The sequence below is a fragment of the Rhinopithecus roxellana genome, chromosome 8 (genome assembly GCF_007565055.1).
Source record: "Rhinopithecus roxellana isolate Shanxi Qingling chromosome 8, ASM756505v1, whole genome shotgun sequence".
NCBI lineage: Eukaryota > Metazoa > Chordata > Mammalia > Primates > Cercopithecidae > Rhinopithecus > Rhinopithecus roxellana.
The window spans coordinates 99,675,114-99,697,588 of NC_044556.1; the positions used below are offsets into that span (position 1 = coordinate 99,675,114).

Genomic DNA, 22,475 nt, shown 5'->3' on the forward strand with positions numbered 1-22,475 from the left:
TCCGCCCGTCTCGGCCTCCCAAAGTGCTGGGATTACAGGCTTGAGCCACCGCGCCCGGCTCTATTATTTTTTCTATCACTGCATTTACTTTCATTCTGCCTTACGCTTTAACTAGGTAATTTTGTTTTGTTTTTTTTTTAGTTTTGGAGGCATTAACACTATATTCTTCTTTTTGACCACCGCATGCTGCCTACATGGTAGGCTCTCAATACGCATGGAACTGAACCTCTCACAGGATTTGTAACTCAATTCCATGGTACCTACTAAACTGGAACACGCGCCTTCCCGGGCGGCTCTGTCATCCCAGGTTTCAGCACTGGGAAATCGCTTGGGCTCCCGCTCAGAGGCGGGGCTTGGGTGGGTTGACCACTCCTCTGGCCTCCAATAGCTCCGGCAGCCGGCAGCCGTAGCTCACTCCGGTGGAGGCGGGACTTCCTACAGCACTTCCGGCCAGAGCCTAAAGCTTCACTGCTGGGCTGTGCGCTGGAGGGGAAGTTGCTCTGAACACCTGAAGTCTCCGCGGGCAGGTGAGCTTCAGAGGTTCGGGGAGGTTCCGGAACGAGCATTCCTGGTTGGTGCGTCACCCTGCGCTGCTCTTGGCCTTTTCTTCCTTTCCTGGAATCTTCCCAGATTGCCATAGCCGGGCGTTGCCTGTTCCGTGCAGGCTTTGAACCAGCCCAGAAGTGCGGGCCCGAAGGGAGTGCGTGTGTGCTGAGAGGCGGTCCAGCCGGCTGGGGTGGGGCCGCACTGCCCCTTCTGGAAGGCCTTGTTTAGGAGTAGCCGCACGTGATCCCTTGCATTTTTAAGCTTCTTTCAGAGAATTGGCATGTCACTTTGGAAGAGGTGAAAATGGTACAGGCGACCAACGACTTTTACAAGGTGTCCTCTTAGAGGAACAGCTCCGTCCTGCCGAATCAGTTAACATTGGTGATGACAGAGAAATAACGTTAAGTAGGTGGAGAGCACTTAAAGTAACTGTTCGTTTGTTCTTTTGGGACAGTCTTGCTCTGTCGCCCAGGCTGGAGTGCAGTGCCGATCTCGGCTCACTGCAACCTCCGCCTCCTGGGTTCAAGCGATTCTCCTGCCTCCGCCTCCCTAGTAGCTGGGATTACAGGCGCCCGTCCCCACGCTCGGCTAATTTTTGTATTTTTAGTAGAGACGGGGTTTCTCCATGTTGGCCAGGCTGCTCTCGAACTCCTGACCTCAGGTGATCCACCCGCCTCGGCCTCCCAAAGTGCTGAGATTACAGGCGTGAGCCACCGCGCCCGGCCTAAAGTGACTATTTTTACTTGGTGTTTACTATCACATGGGGACTATTCTAAGTTGTGAGTGGATCCAAATGACGGTGTGACAGCTTTGTCCTCAGAGAAGCAGTCCTGGCGGGAAGACATAATTAACAAATTGCCAAACTGTTAGAGAAAGTTAGTGGAGGTAGAGATGAAGAGAGAAGACTTTTCTTTTCTCTGTCATTAATTTAGCCACAGCTGCTGTCTTTTGATATTTGCTTCAAAACATTTTTCATATTTTTAACTTTTCTGTATGCTTATATTTTATATACTGTTGTAAACAGCATATCTCTGGGTTTTTTTTTTTTTTTTTTTTTCAATCTAAATGGACAGCCTGCTTTTTTTTGTTTGTTTGTTTTGATACGGAGTCTTGGTCTGTTACCCGGGCTGGTGTGCAGTGGCCCAATCTCAGCTCACTGCAACCACGCCTCCCAGGTTCAAGCAATTCTCCCACCTCAGCCTCCTGAGTAGCTGGGATGACAGGTGTGTGTCACCATGCCCAGCTAATTATTTTTTTTTTTTGTATTTGTAGTAGAGACGGGGTTTCGCCATGTTGGCCAGGCTGGTTTCAAACACCTGGCTACTACAGGTGTGAGCTACGTTGCCTGGCCCAGCCTGCCTTTTGACTAGCAGGTTTATTGGATTTACATTCATTGTCACTACTGAAATATTTGTTCAGATCAAAATCTTTGGCATCATCCCTGATTAATCTCTTTCATGTATATCAGCAAATCCTATGGACTCTCCACCTTCAAAATCTGTCCACACTCCCAAGTTCTTCTCATCACCTTCACTTGTTCAAATTACATTGTCTCTCACTTGAATTACTGCAGTAGTTTCTGCTCTTTCCTCTTTTAGTCTGTTTGCATCACAGCATTTCGATTGATCCTTTAAAAAAAAAAAGATTTATCTCTTTCCTCTCAAAAATCCTCCAAGGACTACACATTTCACCCAGAGTAAAAGCCAAAGTAGGCTGGGCGTGGTGGCTCATGCCTGTAATCCCAGCACTTTGGGAGGCTGAGCGGGTGGATCAAGAGGTCAAGAGATTGAGATCATCCTGGGCAGCATGGTGAAATCCCGTCTCTACTAAAAATACAAAAATTAGCGGGGCGTGGTGGTGCATGCCTGTAATCTCAGCTACTCAGGAGGCTGAGGCAGGAGAATCGCTTGAACCCGGCGGGGGGGTGGGGGAAGAGAGGGGTGGAGGTTGCAGTGAGCCGAGTTCATGTCACTGCACTCCAGCCTGGTGACAGAGCAAGACTCCGCCTCAAAAAAAAAAAAGAAAAAAGAAAAAACCGGCCGGGCACAGTGGATTAATAAGCCTGTAATCCTGGCACTTTGGGAGGCCAAGGCGGGTGGATCACCTGAGGTCAAGTGTTCGAGACAAGTCTGGCGCAAAGTGGCGAAACCCTGTCTCTACTAAAAAATACAAAAAATTACTTGGGAGTGGTGGCGTGCGCCTGTAGTCCAAGCTACTAGGGAGGCTGAGGCAGGAGAATGGCTTGAACCCTGGGGGGCGGGGGAGGAGGTTGCAGTGAGCCGAGATCGCCCCATTGCACTCCAGCCTGGGCAACAAGGGCAAAACTCAGTCTCAAGAAAAAAAAAAAAAGCCAAAGTCTTTAGAATGGATTATTCATCGAAGGTCCTATGTGACCTAGCCCTGCTTCACTTCTGATCTCATGTTGTTTTAGTCTCCTGTTTGCTCTATTGTATGGCCTCCTCAAGTGCATCCTAGCCTTAGGATATTTGCACTTGCTATTCCTTTCCCTCATATGTCCACATGGCTCAGTTCTTTACCTCTCATATTGGGAGTATTTTCTTCTCAGTAAGGCCTACTCTGACAAGCGACTGCCATCTTTAACATTTCCATTGCACTCATTATCCTTGTGCTTATCATCATATGACATGCCATGAGATAGAGTCATTTATCTGGTTTATTATGTTTTCTGTCACTGGCATAGGTTTATGAGGGCAGGTGTTTTTCTGTTTTGTTTACTGCTGTTTTCCTTTTGATTTTTCCTGTGTGGGGAAAAGAAAGAAAGATCAGACTGTTACTGTGTCTATATAGAAAGAAGTAGACATAAGAGACTCCATTTTGTTCTGTATTTGAGATGCTGTTAATCTGTGACCCTACCCCCAACCTTGTCCTTGCAAGAGACATGTGCTATGATGACTCAAAGTTTAAAGGATTTTGGGCTGTGCAGGGTGTGCTTTGTTAAACAAATGCCTGAAGGCAGCTTGCTGGTTAAAAGCCATCACCATTCTCTTAATCTCAAGTACCCAGGGATACACACACTGCCAAAGGTCGCAGGGACCTCTGCCTAGGAAAGCTAGGTATTGTCCAAGGTTTCTCCCCATGTGATAGTCTGAAATATGGCCTCGTGGGAAGGGAAAGACCTGATCGTCCCCCAGCCTGACACCCGTGAAGGGTCTGTGCTGAGGAGGACCAGTACAAGAGGAAAGAAGGCCTCTTGGCAGTTGAGATAGAGAAAAGCATCTGTCTCCTGCCCATCCCTGGGCAATGGAACATCTCAGTGTAAAACCCGATTGTATGTTCTGTTTACTGAGAAAGGAGAAAACCGCCTTAGGACGAAAGGTGGAACTTGCTAGCATAAGCAATGCTGCTAAAGAGCAATTCCATAAAGAGCAATGCTGCTCTTTATGCACTAAAAAGGTTTATGGAGATGTTTGTATATGCATATCAAGGCGCAGCAATTTTCCTTAAACTTACTCATGTCACAGAGATCTTTATTCATATGTCTTACTGCTGACTTTCTCCCTATGATGATCCTATTATCCTACCACTTCCCTTTTTCTAAGATGGTAAAGATAATGATCAATAAATACTGTATCAATAAATACTGAGGGAACTCAGAGACCGGTGCCGGCGAGGGTCCTCTGTATGCTGAGCGCTGGTCCTCTGGGCCCACCTTTTCTTTCTCTATACTTTGTCTCTGTGTCTCATTTCTTTTCTCAAGTCTCTCGTTCCACCTAACGAGAAATGCCCACAGATGTGGAGGGGCAGGCCACCCCTTCATCTGGTGCCCAACGTGGGTGCTTTTCTCTAAGGTGAAGGTACGCTCCAGCGTGGTCATTCGGGACAAGTCGACGAGAGACTCCCGAGTACGTCTACAGTCAGCCTTGCGGTAAGATTGTGCGCTCGGAAGAACCTAGGGTAACAATGGGGCAAACTAAAAGTAAATATGCTTCTTATTGCAGCTTTATTAAAATTCTCTTAAAAAGAGGGGGAGTTAAAGTCTCTACCAAAAATCTAGTTATGCTATTTCAAACAATAGAACAGTTTTGCCCATGGTTTCCAGAACAGGGAACTTTAGATCTAAAAGCCTGGGAAAAAATTGGCAAAGAATTAAAACAAGCAAGTAGGGAGGGTAAAATCATCCCACTTACAGTATGGAATGATTGGGTCATTATTAAAGTAGCTTTAGGGCCGGGCGCGGTGGCTCAACCCTGTAATCCCAGCACTTTGGGAGGCCGAGACGGGTGGATCACGGGGTCAGGAGATGGAGACCATCCTGGCTAACACGGTGAAATCCCCTCTCTACTAAAAAATACAAAAAACTAGCCGGGCGAGTTGGCGGGCCCCTGTAGTCCCAGCTACTCGGGAGGCTGAGGCAGGAGAATGGCGTAAACCCGGGAGGCAGAGCTTGCAGTGAGCTGAGATCCGGCCACTGCACTCCAGCCTGGGCAACAGAGCCAGACTCCGTCTCAAAAAAATAAATAAATAAATAAAAATAAAGTAGCTTTAGAACCGTTTCAAACAGAAGAATATAGCGTTTCAGTTTCTGATGTCCCTGAAAGCTGTGTAGCAGATTGTGAAAAAGAGGCAGGGATAGAATCCCGGAAAGGAACGGAAAGTTCACACTGTAAAATGCATAGCAGAGCTGGTAATGGCTCGGTCAATGCAAAATGTTGACGATAATCAATTACAGGAGGTGATATATCCTGAAACGTTAAAATTAGAAGAAAAAGGTCCAGAATTAGCAGAGCCATCAGAGTCTAAACCACGACGGCCAACTCCTCTTACAGCAGCTCAGATCCCTGTAACTTTACAACCTCAAGTGCAGGTTAAACAAGTACAAACTCCAAAAGAAGATCAAATAGAAGAAGATAGAGTCTCTGTCACAGCAGTTTTCCCCACAGTTGCCAGGCTGCAGTGCAGTGGTATGATCTCGGCTCACTGCAACCTCTGTCTCCTGGGTTCAAGCACTTCTCTGCCTCAGCCTCCCAACTAGCTGGGATTACAGGCACATGCCACCACACCTGGCTAATTTTTGTATTTTTAGTAGAGACGGGGTTTCACCATCTTGCCCAGGCTGGTTTTGAACTCCTGACCTTGTGATCCACCCGTCTCAGCCTCCTAAAGTGCTGGGATTACAGGCGTGAGCCACTGTGCCCGGCATTTATTTATTTATTTATTTATTTTAAAGATCTCTTATTGTACTTCCCTGTAAAATCCATTACTGTTTTATTCCAATTGCCTAAAATCATATCTGACTTTTAGCAGATACTCCATAATATAATTGTTTACCGAATGAGTTTGGGGTTTTTGCACCCATCTTCTACACTTTGCATTTTTATGCTTTTTTCCTCCTTTCTTGTCTTTTTTTTTTGTTTGTTTTTTTGAGATGGAGTCTCGCTCTGTTGCCAGGCTAGAGTGCAGTGGTGCGATCTCGGCTCACTGCAACCTCTGCCTACCGCGTTCAAGCGATTCTCCTACCTCAGTCTCCTGAGTAGCTGGGATTACAGGCGCGCACCACCACGCCCAGCTTATTTTTGTATTTTTAGTAGAAACGGGGTTTCACCATGTTGGTCAGGCTGGTCTTGAACTTCTGACCTTGTGATCCGCCTGCCTCAGCTTCCCAAAGTGCTGGGATTACAGGTGTGAGCCACTATTCCTGGCTTTTTTTTTTTTTTTTTTTTTTTGGAGGCAGAGTTTTTGCTCTTGTTGCCCAGGCTAGAGTGCAATTGCATGATCTTGGCTCACCGCAACCTCCGCCTCCTGGCTTCAAGCAATTCTGCCGCCTCAACCTCCTGAGTAGCTGGGATTATAGGCATGTGCCACCACGCCGGGCCAATTTTGTATTTTTTTTTTTTTTTTTGAGATGGAGTCTGGCTCTGTCACCCAGGCTGGAGTGCGGTGGCCAGATCTCAGCTCACTGCAAGCTCCGCCTCCCAGGTTTACGCCATTCTCCTGCCTCCGCCTTCCAAGTAGCTGGGACTACAGGCGCCCGCCTCGTCGCCTGGCTAGTTTTTTGTATTCTTTAGTAGAGACGCCGTTTCACCTGTATTAGCCAGGATGGTCTTGATCTCTTGACCTTGTGATCCGCCCGTCTCGGCCTCCCAAAGTTTTGGGATTACAGGCTTGAGCCACCGCACCCGGCCAATTTTGTATTTTTAGTAGAGATAGGGTTTCTCCATGTTGGTCAGGCTGGTCTTGAATTCCAGACCTCAGATGATCCGCCTGCCTCAACCTCCCAAACTGCTGGGATTACAGGTGTGAGCCACCGCGCCTGGCCACTTTTGCCCCCCCCACCTTTTTTTTTTTTTGGATACAGAGGTCTCCCTCTGTCACCCAGTCTGGAATGCACTGGCACAATCTCAGCTTACTGCAACCTCTGCCTCCCGGGTTCAAGTGATTCTCCCACCTCAGCCTCCTGAGTAGCAGGGATTATAGGCATGTGCCATCATAGCCTGGCTAATTTTTGTATTTTCATTAGAGATAGAGTTTCACCACATTGGTCAGGCTTGTCTCAAACTCCCAACCTCAGTTGATCCACCCACCACTGCTTTCCAAAGTGTTAGGATTATAGGCATGAGCTATAGCACCCGGCCCTACCTTTTTTTTTTTGAGATGGAGTTTTGCTCTTGTCACCCATGCTGGAGTGCGGTGGTACAATCTCGGCTCACTACAGCCTCCGCTTCCTGGATTCAAGTGATTCTCCTGCCTCAGCCTTCCAGGTAGCTGGGATTATAGGGACCCTCCAGCACGTCCAGCTAATTTTTGTATTTTTAGTAGAGATGGGGCTTCACCATGTTGGCCAGGCTGGTCTTGAATTCCTGACCTCAGATGACTCACCTGCCTTGGCCTCCCAAAGTGCTGGGATTACAGGCATGAGCCACTGTGCTTGGCCTTTTTCATTTTTTTTTTTTTTTTGTACAATAGGATCTCCCTCTGTTGCCCAGGCTGGAGTACAGTGGTGTGATCAGGGCTTACTGTAGCCTCGAACTCTTGGGCTCAGATGATCCTCCAACCTAAGCCTCCCAAATAAATTGGCCTATAGGCGTGCACCACCACACCCAACTGATTTTTGTATTTTAATTTTTAATTTTGCTGTGTATACTTAACTGAATCTAATCATAATTTATTTTTTATTTTTTAATTTTAATTTACTATTTATTTATTTTTCTTTTTTTTGCAATGGAGTTTCGCTTTTGTTGCCCAGGCTGGATTGCAGTGGAATGATCTCAGCTCACTGTAACCTCTGCCTCCTGGGTTGAAGCTACTCACCTACCTCAGCCTCTCAAGTAGCTGGGATTACAGGCATATGCCACCATGCCCGGCTAATTTTGTATTTTTAGTAGAGACCAGGTGTCACCATGTTGGCCAGGCTGGTCTTGAACTCCTGACCTCAGGTGATCTACCCACCTCGGCCTCCCAAAGTGCTGGGATTACAGGAGTGACCCATTGCACCCAGCCCATTTTAGTTTTTTTTTGGTTTGTGTTTTCTTTTTTTGAGACAGAGTCTGGCTGTTTCACCCTAGTTGGAGTGCAGTGTCTCGATCTTAGCTCACTGCAGCCTCCACCTCCCTGGTTCAAGCCATCCTTCCATATCAGCCTCCTAAATAGCTGGGACTCCCGGCATACGCCACCATGCCTAATTTTTGTACATATAGAGATGGCGTTTCACCATATTGTCCAGGCTGCTGTTCAACTCCTAGGCTCAGTCTGCCCACCTTGGCCTCCCAGAGTGCTGGGATTATAGGTATGAGCCACCACGCTCAGCCTAATTATAATTTTTTTTTTTTTTTTTTTTTGAGATGAAGTCTCGTACTGTCGCCCAGGCTGAAGTGCAGTGGTGTGATCTTGGCTCACTGCCACCTCTGCCTCCCAGGTTCAAGCGATTCTCCTGCCTCAGGCTCCTGAGTAGCTGGGATTACAGGCGCACGCTAACAAGCCTAGCTAATTTTTATATTTTTAGTAGGGATGGGGTTTCACTCTGTTGGCCAGGCTGGACTCGAACTCCAGACCTCAAGTCATCCGCCTGCCTCGGCCTCCCAAAGTGCTGGGATAACAGGTGTGAGCCACTGTGCCCAGCTGGCATTATTCTAATTTTAACTCTGTAGAACAATTTTGTTTTAATCTTTAAGCTACTGATTTTCAACAGGCTTCCTGGCTCACCTCAGTGTTTAATTATTTTTAAGTCAATTTATCATAAATTTATTTAATAGGGTATTTATGGTATACTTAGCACTTCAAAGTTTGTAAAAGAAGTATATGTCACTTTCCCTATATTTTGCTGGGAATATGTGCAAGAAAGACAATTTGAAATCAATATGATAGAGATATTGTTAGGTGTGAAATGAATATTACCCAGAAAGTAAATAGAGGTTACCAGAAAGGGAAAACATCATTCTTTGCCAGTGATTATTTTAGTAGCTGGAATGAATTTGTGGAGAAGTGATTTTAGAAGATTTGATGGTATTTGTAAGTGTAAAGAAAAGTCACAGACTAATTGGTTTGTTAATTACTTTTTTTTTTTTTTTTGAGACGGAGTCTTGTGCTGTTCCCCAGGTTGTGGAGTATAGTGGTGCGATCTTGGCTCACTGCAAGCTCTGCCTCCTGGGTTCATGCCATTCTCCTGCCTCAGCCTCCCGAGTAGCTGGGACTACAGGTGCCTGCCACCATGCCCGGCTAATTTTTTTGTATTTTTAGTAGAGACGGGGTTTCACCGTGTTAGCCAGGATGGTCTCGATCTCCTGACCTTGTGATCTGCCCGCCTCGGCCTCCCAAAGTGCTGGGATTACAGGTGTGAGCCACCGTGCCCAGCCTGTTAGTTACTTTTCTATGTTCTCATTTGTATAGTTTTGTCATAAAATTGTGGGTTTGGTACACATTTAGGTCATTGGTGTTTTAGAGAGAAGACATGCCTTCAGTTTCTTTGGAAAATGCCTGAAGTTTTTGTAGAAGCTCCTTAAAATTATGTGAGATACAGTTTGGGAGGCCAAGGCAGGTGGATCACTGGAGGTCAAGAGTTTGAGACCAACCTGGCCAACATAGAGAAACCCCGTCTCTACTAAAAATACAAAAATTAGCTGGGCATGGTGGCGGGCGCCTGTGCTCCTAACTGCTGTGGAGGCGGAGGCAGAAGAATTGCTTGAACCCAGGAGGGGAAGGATTATAATCATAATTGTCCTGCCCAGCCTCCTGAGTAGCTGGGATTACAGGTGTGGGCTACCACACCTGGCTAATTTTTGTATTTTTAGTAGAGATGGGGTTTCACCATGTGTGCCAAGCTGGTCTCGATCTCCTGACCTGAAGTGATCTGCCTGCTTTGGCCTCCCAAAGTGTTGGGATTACTGGTATGCACCAACGAATTTGGCCTCTATTCTTTTCAAATAATTTTATTTGAAGAATTATTTAGTTACCTTATCATATAGTAGGTCTCTCATCCTGGCTCATGCCTGTAATCCCAGCACTTTGGGAGGCGGATGGATCACCTGAGGTCGGGAGTTTGTGACCAGCCTGGCCAACATGGTGAAACCCCCTCTCTACTAAAAATACAAAAAATTAGCCAGGCATGGTGCTGGGTGCCTGTAATTCTAGCTACTTGGAAGGCTGAGATAGAAGAATGCCTTGAGCCTGGGAGGCGGAGGTTGCAGTGACCTGAGATTGCACCTTTGCACGCCAGCCTGGGCGACAAGCCTCAAAAAAAAAAAAAAAAAAAATTTAGCTGGGCGTGGTGGCGCATGCCTGCCCCGCCTAGTGATTAGGGAGGCTGAAGCAGGAGGACTGGGTGAGCCCAGTTGTTCAAGTCTATAGTGATCTAGGAAATAGACTGAGTTTAGATTTTAAAAGCAGATTGATAAGAAAAAGGTCAATAAACCAGTAGGAAACGCACAAAGTATATTAACAGCTGGTTCATAAATGGAAATGAACTACATATTTTATTCATTAGACTGATCATCAAAAAAAATTTTTTTTTGAGACGGTGTCTCACTCTGTCCCCAAGACTGGAGTGCAGTGGCACAATCTCAGCTCGCTGCAACCTCTGCTCCCAGGTTCACCCCATTCTCCTGCCTCAGCCCACCCAGTAGCTGGGACTACAGGTGCCTGTCACTACGCCCAGCTAATTTTTTGTATTTTCAGTAGAGACGGGGTTTCACCATGTTAGCCAGGCTGGTCTCGGTCTCCTGACCTCGTGATCCGCCTGCCTCGGCTTTCCAAAGTGTTGGAATTACAGGCGTGAGCCATGGCACCCAGCCTCAAAATTTTATTAATACATTATGAAGGCCAGGTTGTAAGAATACAGGAGTTTATACACTGCTGATAGCATGGTAAGTTGTTATAGCCCTTATAAAGGAACATTTAGCATTAGTTATTCACATTTAATATGCACATACTAGGCCGGGCGCGGTGGCTCAAGCCTGTAATCTCAGCACTTTGGGCAGATCACGAGGTCAGGAGATCGAGACCATCCTGGCTAACAAGGTGAAACCCCGTCTCTACTAAAAAATACAAAAAACTAGCCGGGCGAGGTGGCGGGCGCCTGTAGTCCCAGCTACTCGGGAGGCTGAGGCAGGAGAATGGCATAAACCCGGGAGGCGGAGCTTGCAGTGAGCGGAGATCCGGCCACTGCACTCCAGCCTGGGCGACAGAGCAAGACTCCGTCTCAAAAAAAAAATAATAATAATAATATGCACATACTTTTTGACTCAGCAATACCAGTTTTGAGAAACTTGCCTACAGATACAGGAAGATAAACGTGTAGGCGTAATTTCTTCAATATTGTTTGTGATAGCAAAAACTTGGTATTAACTAAATGTCCTTCAGTTTGAAGACTGGTTAAGTATATTATGGTATATCTATTCAAATACTATATTCCCCCGAAATTAAAATCTCTTGTCATAGCTTTGGGTAAATCTCTAGGATATAGTATTGAATGAAAAGGTGAGGAATAGAACCACCTGTATAGTAGGCTTTCAGTTGTGTAAAGAAAGAAAAAATGTATTTGCTTTTCTATATATAAAATATTATGGGATAGGCTGGGCACCCTGGCTCACTCCTGTAATGCCAGCACTTTGGGAGGCCAAGGCGGGCTGATCCTGAGGTCAAGAGATCGAGCCCATCCTGGCCAATGTGGTGAAACCCTGTCTCTACTAAAAATACAAAACTTAGCTGGGCGTGGTGGCAGGAGGCACCTGTAGTCCCAGCTACTCAGGAGGCTGAGGCAGGAGGCAGAGCTTGCAGTGAGCTGAGATTGCGCCACTGCACTCCAGCCTGGGGCAACAGAATGAGACTCCATCTCAAAAAAAAAAAAAGAATTGATTTAGACTAAGAAGTAGTACAAGAATGTCTACTTGGATGTAGTATTTTTTGTTGTTTTATTTTTTTGAGACAGAGTCTCTGTCAACCACGCTAGAGTGCAGTGGTTCAACCTTGGCTCACTGCAACCTCCACCTCCCAGGTTCATGCAATTCTCCTTGCCTTAGCCTCCCGAGTAGGTGGGATTACAGATATGCTTCACCTCACCCGGCTAATTTTTGTATTTTTAGTTGAAACGGGATTGATTTCACCATAGTGGCCAGGCTGCTCTCAAACTCCTGACCTCAGATGATCCTCCTGCCTTGGCCTCCCAAAGTATTGGGATTACAGGTGTGAGCCACTGCTTCTGCCTGGCTTTGTAGAACCTTAAACGTATTTATCTATCTCAAGAATTTTTCCCAAGGAAATACTTCATAAGGTAACATTTTAAAAATCAAAGCTGTTTTTAGCTGTTTTCTTTGGAGTAGTAAACAGCATTAGAGAAATGATTGGCTGGGTGTGGTGGTTCACACCTGTAATCCCAGCACTTTGGAAGGCTGAGATGGGAGAATCACTTGAGGCCAGCAGTTTGAGACCAACCTGGGCAGCATAGAGAGATTCCCTTCTCTACCAATAGAAAAGAGAGAGAGGCCGGGCACAGTGGCTCTCGCCTGTAATCCCAGCACTTTGGAAGCCGAGGTGGGCGGATCACGGGGTCAGGAGATCGAGACCATCCTGGTTAACACAGTGAAACCCTGTCTCTACTAAAAATACAAAAAATTAGCCGGGCATGATGGTGGGTGCCTGCAGTCTCAGCTACTCGGGAGGCTGAGGCAGGAGAGTGGCATGAACCCGTGAGGCGGAGGTTGCAGTGAGCCAAGTTTGCACCACTGCACTCTAGCCTAGGCAACAGAGCAAGACTCCATCTCAAAAAAAAAAAAAAAAGAGAGAGAAATTATTAAGTAAATTGTGGTTTCATACTTGAATATTGAGATGATTAATGTGTTGACTCTGTGGCTGTATAGAAAAATGTTTATGGACAAATGTTAATATGGCTCGTTGAGGTGGCTCAAACCTGTAATCCCAGCACTGTGGGAATTGCCCAGGAGTTAAAGACCAGCCTCGATAACATAGTGAGACCCTACCTTATTTTTAAAAAAGTTAATAAAAGAAGTAGAACAAATTATATGTCTCAGTTGTAGTAAAATTCTGCTTACATGTTAATGAAAATTTTGAAAGGGCACTTAAAACTGGTAAAAAACTCATTTTTAGGGTAATATAATTGTAGTGAATTTTAAACATTTAAATTTTATGATTGGAAAATGGTAATAAGTCAGAAATGGCTTTGGAGTTTCTTTCATTGCAACCTTAATAGTAAGCAACAGTCTTTCCCATGAAAGGGACAGAAAAAAATGAATGTAACGTCTACATTTTTTTTTTTCTTTGAGACAGAGTCTCACTCTGTGGCCCAGTCTGGAGTGCAGTGGCACGATCTCAGCTCACTGCAACTTCTGCCTCCTGGGTTCAAGCAATTCTTGTGCCTCAGTCTCCCAAGTAGCTGGGATTATAGGCACCCACCACCATGCCTAGCTACTTTTCATATTTTTATTTTTTTAAATTTTAAATTTTATTTATTTTTTTGAGACTGAGTCTTGCTTTGTTGCCCAGGCTGGAATGCAGTGGCGCACCTTGGCTCACTGCAACCTCTACCTCTCGGGTTCAAGCCTTCTGAGTAGCTGGGATTGCAGGTGTTTGCCACCATGCCTGGCTGATGTTTGTATTTTTAGTAGAGACAGGTTTCACCATGTTGGCCAGGCTGACCTTGAACTCCTGACCTCAAATGATCCACTCGCCTCGGCCTCCCAAAGTGCTGGGATTACAGGTGTGAGCCACTTTGCCTGGCCTACACTGTTAAGTGAATGCTTTTCAGACCCTTATACCCCACATGCAGGTCAGGCCATATCTGGAATGCAGTTTTCAGTTCTAGGTATTGCAATTTAAGCATGGAATCAGTAAATCAGTTACGGAGGAAAACTGGAATGTTATAAGGAGGGTTTAAGGAGCTGGAAATGTTTATCCTGGTAGAGAGGTTTGGGAGATGAAGACAGGAAGCAGGGATAGCAGAAATGGTAACAAATGGCCTTCCATATTTATTTATTTATTTTTTGAGGCCGAATCTCCCTCTGTCACCCAGACTGGAGTGTAATGGCGCGATCTCCGCCTCCTGGATTCAAGCGATTTTCCTGCCTCAGCTTCCCTAGGAGCTGGGATTACAGGCATCCACCACCACACCTGGCTAATTTTTGTATTTTTAGTAGAGACGGATTTCACTATGTTGGCCAGGCTGGTCTCGAACTCCTGACCTCGAGTGATTCATGCATCTTGGCCTCCCAAAGTGCTGGGATTACAGGTGTGAGCTACCATGCCCAGCTGGCCTTCCGCATTTAAATGTTGGCCGAGAAAGGGAATATATTGATTCTCTGTAGCTACACAGGGCAGTAGTAGAAAATTACTAGATGAAAATGATAGAGATGTAGATTTCTTTTCTTTTCTTTTTTTTTGAGATGGAGTCTCGCTCTGTCACCCAGGCTGGAGTGCAGTGGTGTGATCTTGGCCCACTGCAAGCTCTGCCTCCTGGGTTCACACCATTCTCCTGCCTCAGCCTCCCAAGTAGCTGGGACTACAGGCGCCCGCCAGCACACCTGGCTAATGTTTTGTATTTTTAGTAGAGATGGGGTTTCACTGTGTTAGCCAGGATGGTCTCGATCTCCTGACCTCATGGTCTGCCCGCCTTGGCCTCCGGCCTTGGATTACAGGCAATGAGCCACCGCGCTGGCCTAGAGATGTAAATTTCGTCTTTTTAAAGAACAATAACAAGTAGAGTCACTCCAACATTTAAGTGGGCTATCTTCATTAGTTTGCAAGTGTGTATATTTTAAAAAGTCATTCCAGCTTAACCAAGCCTTAGTCAGCACCCAGATAGGCCTAAGTAAGAGCAACATGCCACTCACATTCAGGTGATTAGGAGAGGGCCCAGTGCAGTCCATAAGAGAGAATTTAACTAGGCAGCAGCTGACTGCAGGTCATTTTGACTGTATACTAAAATGGGGCTGGGGGTGGGGGAGTGATCAAAGTGATTGTCCCAGCAACAGGCAGTAAGGGTACAGAGTGGGCCAGTAACAGCATCAAGTAGGTCTAACTTCAGGAAACAGGGACCCATTGGTTACTAGCTAGAAGAAGAGGGTAAAGGCTTTGGAACTAAGGCATAGGTCACCAAGACATGGATCCAGTTTCTAGGTCTTCACAAAAGATCATGGTATCAAGAAAGACATTATTAGAAACATTCAGAGACTGGACAGGATAATCAAAAACAGTGACTTGAGGCCAGGGCGCAGAGGTTCACGCCTGTAATCCTGGCACTTTGTAGTTTTAGTTGGGAGGCCCACCCACTTTGGGAGGCCGAGACGGGTGAATCACCTGAGGTCAGGAGTTCGAGACCAGCCTGACCAATAACATGAAACCCCGTCTCTTACTTAAAAAAAAAAAAAAAAAAATTAGCTAGGCTTGGTGGCGCATGCCTATAATCCCAGCTCCTCAGGAGGCTACGGTGGGAGAATCACTTGAACCTGGGAGGCGGAGGTCGCAGTGAGCTGAGATTGTGCCACTGCACTCCAGCCTGGGTAACAGAGCGAGACTCTTCTCAAAGCAAACAAACAAACAAAAAAACCTGACTTGACACAGAGACTGTTAATTACTGACCTTAGATCTTCTACCTAACGATCTCATTGGTCCTGTCTGTGGGCACAGCATACAGGTAGGAATGAAAAAAAAAAATATTACTGGAGATTGAATAGGATCAAGCATGTGAAGGAATTCATGAGTTACTTACAGATGTTAGATTAATAATGAGAATGGCTTCCTAGTGTCTTCAATGCTCATTCCTGCTATTACACTCCCTGGTTTTACTACCCATTGATGGCTGCCGCCTTCTTCTCACCAAGCCATTCTCACTGTTAGCCTGATCTGAAGGGTGATATGTATGGTAGTACCCTTAAGCTGAGCCCCAGCTGGAAAGAGTTTCAGACTGCTTGTGGGGCCTTGTCAGTTTCTCGGTTTAGATAATCCCTATACATTCTAGTTCATGGAGCCAAGATTTGGCCTAATACTTTAATTTCTTGTAGGAATGGAGTTCTGCAGTCATTTTATTAGTCTCTCTTCTTAGGGACTAGAGCTCTGAATCTGAGCACAGGTTTTTGGGTAGTGCTGTGTCTCTGGCCAGACCTCTTAGCTTACTAAAAACATAAATTCCCCATACCTGGTCTGATCTGTATGTCGATCCTGCCATCAGATCATCTAAACTGGCCGGCTCAGTGGCTCACACCTGTAATCCCAACACTTGGAGGCTGAGGTGGGCAGATCACTTGAGGTCAGGAGTTTGAGACCAGCCTGGACAATATGTGAAATCGCATCTCTACTAAAAATACAAAAATTAGCTGGGCCTGGTGGCGGCCGCCTGTAATTCCAGTTACTCAGGAGGCTGAGGCAGAAGAATCGCTTGAACCCAGGAGATGGAAGTTGCGATAAGCTGAGATTGCACACCATTGCACTCCAGCCTGAGCGACAGAGTGAGATTCCGTCTCAAAAAAAAAAAAAATTCATCTAAACTGCTTTGACTTTTCTCACTAACTTTGGACTTGGAGATCATTTCTCTTTTGCTTTTCAACACTACTGGGCAGGTTTAGATCTGGATCCTGGCCCCCTTCCCAATGGCCCTGTCTTTATTTAAATAGACAAAATTCAGTTCCATATTGAAAGTAAGATTCTTGGCCGGGCACGGTGGCTCAAGCCTGTAATCCCAGCACTTTGGGAGGCCGAGACGGGTGGATCACGAGGTCAGGAGATCGAGACCATCCTGGCTAACACGGTGAAACCCCGTCTCTACTAAAAATACAAAAACTAGCCGGTCGAGGTGGCAGGCGCCTGTAGTCCCAGCTACTCGGAGGCTGAGGCAGGAGAATGGCGTAAACCCGGGAGGCGGAGCTTGCAGTGAGCTGAGATCTGGCCACTGTACTCCAGTCCGGGCGACAGAGCGAGACTCTGCCTCAAAAAAAAAAAAAAAGAAAGTAAGATTCTTTTCACAACAATTGGGAAAAATGATTTTGTTTGTTTGTTTGTTTTTGTTTTTCGTGAGATGAATCTTGCTCTGTCGCCAGGCTGGAGTGCAATGGCACGACCTTGGCTCACTGCAACCTCCGCCTCCCACATTCAAGTGATTCTTCTGCCTCAGACGGCCAAGTAGCTGGGGGACTACAGGCGGTGCACTACCACGTCCAACTAACTTTTTTGTATTTTTAGTAGAGACGGGGTTTCACCCTGTTTGCCGGGATAGTCTCGATCTCTTGACCTTGTGATCCACCCACCTTGGCCTCCCAAAATACTGGGATTACAGGTGTGAGCCACCGTGCCCAGCCTAATGTTATTGTTTTTACAAAATATTTGAGGACCTGATTGAGAGGACCTTATGCTGAAACTTAATAAACTTAAAATCGTAATGTGAGATTGAAATGCTTAGATTATTCTGTAATATGGAAATAGCAGGTCAAATGTAACAGACAACTCCAGTAACAGAGGAAATGTCTACCTATTCTTTTTTTTTTTTTTTTTTGAGATGGAGTCTTGCTCTGTTGCCCAGGCTGAAGTGCATGGCTCAATTTTGGCTCACTGCAACCTCTGCCTCCCGGGTTCAAGCGATTCTCTTGCCTCAGCCTCCTGAGTAGCTGGGATTACAGGCACGCACCACCATGCCTGGCTAATTTTTGTATTTTTGGTAGACACAGGGTTTCACCATGTTGGTCAAGCTGGTCTCAAACTCCTGACCTTGTGATCCACCGCCTCAGCCTTTCAAGGTGCTGGGTTTACAGACATGAGCCACCACTCCCGGCCATCTACCTGTTCTTAAAAAATAAAAATAAAAAAACCATAAAGGTGGAGAGGTAATAATACCAAAGGCCTCAGATATCTATATACCAATGGAGTTTGTGGGTAGTCAGTATTTTTTTTTTTTTTGAGACGGAGTTTTTTTTTGCCCAGGCTAGAGTACAATGGCACAATCTTGGCTCATGGCAACCTCTGCCTCCTTGGTTCAAGCGATTCTCCTGCCTCAGCCTCCCAAGTAGCTGGGATGACAGGCATGTGCCACCACACCTGGTTAATTTTGTATTTTTAGTAGAGATGGGGTTTCTCCATGTTGGTCAGGCTGGTCTTGAACTCTTGACCTCAGGTGATCCGCCTGCCTCAGCCTCCCAAAGTGCTGAGATTACAGGCGTGAGCCACCGTGCCCGCCTGTCAATAATGTAATTATAACCCCAGATGGCATGTAATAGCATATGTTTTTTATTTTGTTTTGTGCACATATTATATATGGTAATATTAAAATAGAAAAATAATACTTTGTTCAATAATCATGTAACTTATGGTCGTTTAAAAATCCTTGTACTTCAACACTGTTATCTTTTATTTGTGCTTGTTTGTTTGTTTGTTTTGAGACAGGCTCTAGCTCTGTTGCCTAGGCTGGAGCACAGTGGCATGATCTTGGCTTACTGCAGCCTTGATCTTCTGGGCTCACATGATCCTCCCATTTCAGCTTCCCAAGTAGCTGGGACTACACACGTGCCCTTTTTTTTGTATTTTTTTTTTTTGGTAGAGATAAGTTTCACTATGTTGCCCAGTCTGGTCTCGAATTCCTGACCTCAGATGATCTGCCTGCCTTGGCCTCCCAAAGCGCTGAGATTACAGGCGTGAACAACCATGCCCAGCCAACACTGCTAGCTTTTTAAAATAGAAAGTGAGTTTTATTTGGGCCGGTCATGGTGGTTGATGCCTGTAATTCCAGCATTTTGGGAGACTGAGGCGGGTGGATCACTTGAGGTCAGGAGTTCGAGACCAGCCTGGCCAACATGGTGAAACACCGTCTCTACTAAAAATACAAAAATTAGCTGGGTGTGGTGGCGTGTGCGTGGTGGCGTGTGCCTGTAATCCCAGTTACTTGGGAGGCTGAGGCAGGAGAATTGCTTGAACCCAGCAAGCAGAGGTCGTGCCACTGCATTCCAGCCTGGGCGACAGAGCGAGACTCTGTCTCAAGAAAAAAAAAAAGCAAAAAAGAAAGTGAGTTTTATTTAGACAAAGATGAAGGTATGGAAATTAACCATATTTGTTCTTGCAAAAGGAACACAGATTTTTAAGCCCTAGTCTGACAGGCTCTCTCTGCAACATCTGATACTGTTGTTTGATTATTCCTGCTTTAAACTCTGTCCCTTGGATTCCAAGGCATCAGGTAGCTGCTCTTCTTCTTTCTTTTCTGTTTTTTCTTTCTCCGACTTCTTAGGGATTTCTTTCTTCTTTCTTAACTATTATGTTTTTGCAGGATTCTGTCATTGATCCCCTGTTCTTTCTAGCTGATACCCTTTTCTTTCTAGTTGATACCCTTTCATTCTCATCTACTTTCATGCTATCAGTTATAAACTCTGTGCTGACAACTCCTAAAAACACAATTCTAGGCCAGGCGCAGTGGCTCACGCCTGTACATGGTGAAACCCCATCTCTACTAAAAATACAAAACAATTAAACACACATGGTGCCGGGTTCTGTAATCCTAGCTACTTGGGAGGCTGAGGCAGGGGAGTTGCTTGAACCAGGGAGGTGGAGGTTGCAGTGAGCCGAGATTGCGCTACTGTACTCCAGCCTGGGTGACAGAGTGAGACTGTGCCTCAAAAAAACAAACAAACAAAATTCCTTTAAAGGAATTGTATTAAGTTCTTATCAGTGTTGTATTTTTCTTCCTAGATCTCATATTTTGGATTCTGGATATATTATAATGAGTGACACTTTGACACCGGATGTCATTGGTCGAAGAGTTGAAGTTAATGGAGAAAATGCAACAGTACGTTTTGCTGGTGTCGTCCCTCCCCTGGCAGGTAAGTAATTATTGTGTGTCTGTGTGTGTGTGTGTGTGTGTGTGCGTGTGTGTATTTTGCAGCTATTTCTGTGTAAGCTTCTCAATGGCGCTTTATACCACAAATTTTGACGAAATTAACACCTAATTTATAGATGCTTCCCGTATCCAGTTTTATTTGAGTGACAGTAGCCTGTGGTATCTATGATTTTGTTTAATTATATGCCATTTAATTATTTAGTGTTGCTATCTTATATAAAATCAACCTTAAATTATTTTCTGAGGAAACTATTATAAACAGCTAAAAGTCTTGAAACCTCATAAACCTCAAGTAATTTTTTTGAAATTTCTTTTGTCATTAATACATGTGTGTAGGTATCTAATATAGTTTAAATTGATACACATTGCAATTTTTTGTTACCTTTTTTTAAACTTATTTTTTGTATAAATTTACCTATGTTTCTACAGCATTATTTTGCATATTTCTTTTTTTATTTTGCATATTTCTTAATGATTACATTTAGTATAGTATATAGTTTGTTTAATTGTTTCTCATTTTTGGATGTTAGTTTCTAGTTTTTAGAGTAAATAATAACGTAGTAGACTTACTCATAAGTCTTAGTCCACAAAAATTTGAGTTTTCTGTGTATTTTGAGATGGAGTTTCGCTCTTGTTGTTCAGGCTGGAGTGCAGTGGCGCGATGTTGGCTCACCACAACCTCCGCCTCCTGGGTTCAAGCGATTCTCCTGCCTCAGTCTCCCAAGTAGCTGGGATTACAGGCATGTGCCACCACACCCAGCTAATTTTGAATTTTTAGTGGAGACAGGGTTTCTCCATGTTGGTCAGGCTGGTCTCGAACTCCTGACCTCAGGTAAATTGCCCACCTCGGCCTCCCGAAGTGCTGGGATTACAGGTGTGAGCCACTGCACCCGGCCAATAAGAAGGCTTTCTATGAACTGGGCAACTGCTGGAACCAAGCTGATATGGGTTTACTAGCTGATTGCAGTGTGCCCAGGATTAGAATATTTATCCATATTTTTACTTTACCCATCCCTCTTGTTTCTTCTGAGCTGCAGCCAGAGATCACCAGTTGATTCATAGGAATAAGCAGGGTTAGCCTAAGTTGAATAAGCAAACTTAAAAACAACTCATGAGACTAGAATCTAATAACAAATGCTCCATAGTTCTTGAAAGATAATTTTTCTCTCTAGTTTCCAATTTTTACTAAAGACAAATCATGATAAGACTGATTTGCTTTATTATAGTTGACCTGATTATTTGTATAAAGTGCAGCAAGAATAATTATTTTTCATGTAAGCTGTTTTTAAATTGGCTTTGGGCCGGGCGCGGTGGCTCAAGCCTGTAATCCCAGCACTTTGGGAGGCCGAGACGGGCGGATCACGAGGTCAGGAGATCGAGACCATCCTGGCTAACATGGTGAAACCCCGTCTCTACTAAAAATACAAAAAACTAGCCGGGCGAGGTGGCGGGCGCCTGTAGTCCCAGCTACTCGGGAGGCTGAGGCAGGAGAATGGCGTGAACCCGGGAGGCGGAGCTTGCAGTGAGCCGAGATCCGGCCACTGCACTCCAGCCTGGGCGACAGAGCGAGACTCCGCCTCAAAAAAAAAAAAAAAATAAAAATAAATTGGCTTTGATGGAACTCTGTCCCGTAGAAAGAACCTCAGATAAGACTTTTTTAAAGCTGAGCCCAGCATGGGTTTGTACCATCAAATATCTATGAGTTGAGTCAATTCCTCTCCTCTTGGGCTCCCAAGATAAATGTGGGCTCCTGGGCCTGTGAGAAAGCGACATTTTTTACTTCCCCCAGGTCAGGAAGCCTGTATAGAGACTGTGGAGGCAAGGTTTGAGATGTTTTCCCAAGTGGCTTTTATTGGCTTTACAAGTCAAGTTTGTTTCCTTAAAGGAAAGCATGCCATTCCAGTTAAAGCCTTGGTAATATAACCAGTTTTTCCAGAAAGAAAACAGATTATTGGCCAGGTGCGGTGGCTCATGCCTGTAATCCCAGCACTTTGGGAGGCCGAGGCAGGTGGATCACCCGAGGTCAGGGGTTTGAGACCAGCCTGCCAACATGGTGAAACCCTGTCTCTACTGAAAATACAAACAATTATACGGGTGTGGTGATACATGCCTGTAGTCCCAGCTACTTGGGAGGCTGAGGTAGGTGAATTTCTTGAACCTGGGAGGCGGAGGTTGTAGTGAGCCGAGATCGTGCCACTGCACTCTAGCCTGGAGCAGGACTCCATCTAAAAAAAAAGGGGGGGGGGGGGGAGATTCTTACTGCACTTATGCAAATAACTATATGGTCATAAATTAAGAATACTTAAAAATAGTTTGCAAATTCTGGAGGAATCAGATAGAGGAAACAAATATGCTCCAAATTTACTTTACAGGAATATACTTCACTCAATTTTTATTTTTATTTTTTTTTGAGAAGGAGTTTTGCCCTTGTCACCCAGGCTGGAGTACAGTGGCATGATCTTGACTCACTGCAACCTTCGCCTCCTGAGTTCAAGCAATTCTCCAGCCTCAGCCTCCGGAGTAGTTGGGTGCCTGTCACTATGCCTGGCTAATTTTTGTATTTTTCGTAGAGACTGAGTTTCACCATGTTGTCTAGGCTGGTCTCGAACTCCTGACCTCAGGTGCTCTGCCTGCCTTGGCCTCCCAAAGTGTTGAG

At 45.3% G+C, this 22,475-nt stretch overlaps 1 protein-coding gene across 7 annotated transcripts in view; it reads left to right on the top strand.

The window, feature by feature from the left end:
- The first annotated feature begins 402 nt into the window (after positions 1-402).
- The window catches only part of TBCE (tubulin folding cofactor E), a 92,787-nt gene continuing 70,714 nt past the window's right edge, over positions 403-22,475 (top strand). For 3 of the 7 annotated variants that reach the window (XR_750285.2, XM_010384654.2, XM_010384657.2), the window contains exons 1-2: positions 403-527; positions 19,672-19,802. Coding sequence is in view for 3 of the 7 variants with exons in the window: in XM_010384654.2 (XP_010382956.1) it covers positions 19,703-19,802 (100 nt within the window). In the remaining 4 variants the exon portion in view is untranslated. Of the gene's footprint in view, positions 576-4,297; positions 4,433-19,671; positions 19,803-22,475 lie in introns of those variants that run through there. The other 4 variants (XM_030936487.1, XM_010384656.2, XM_030936488.1 and 1 more) reach the window with 4 other exon arrangements.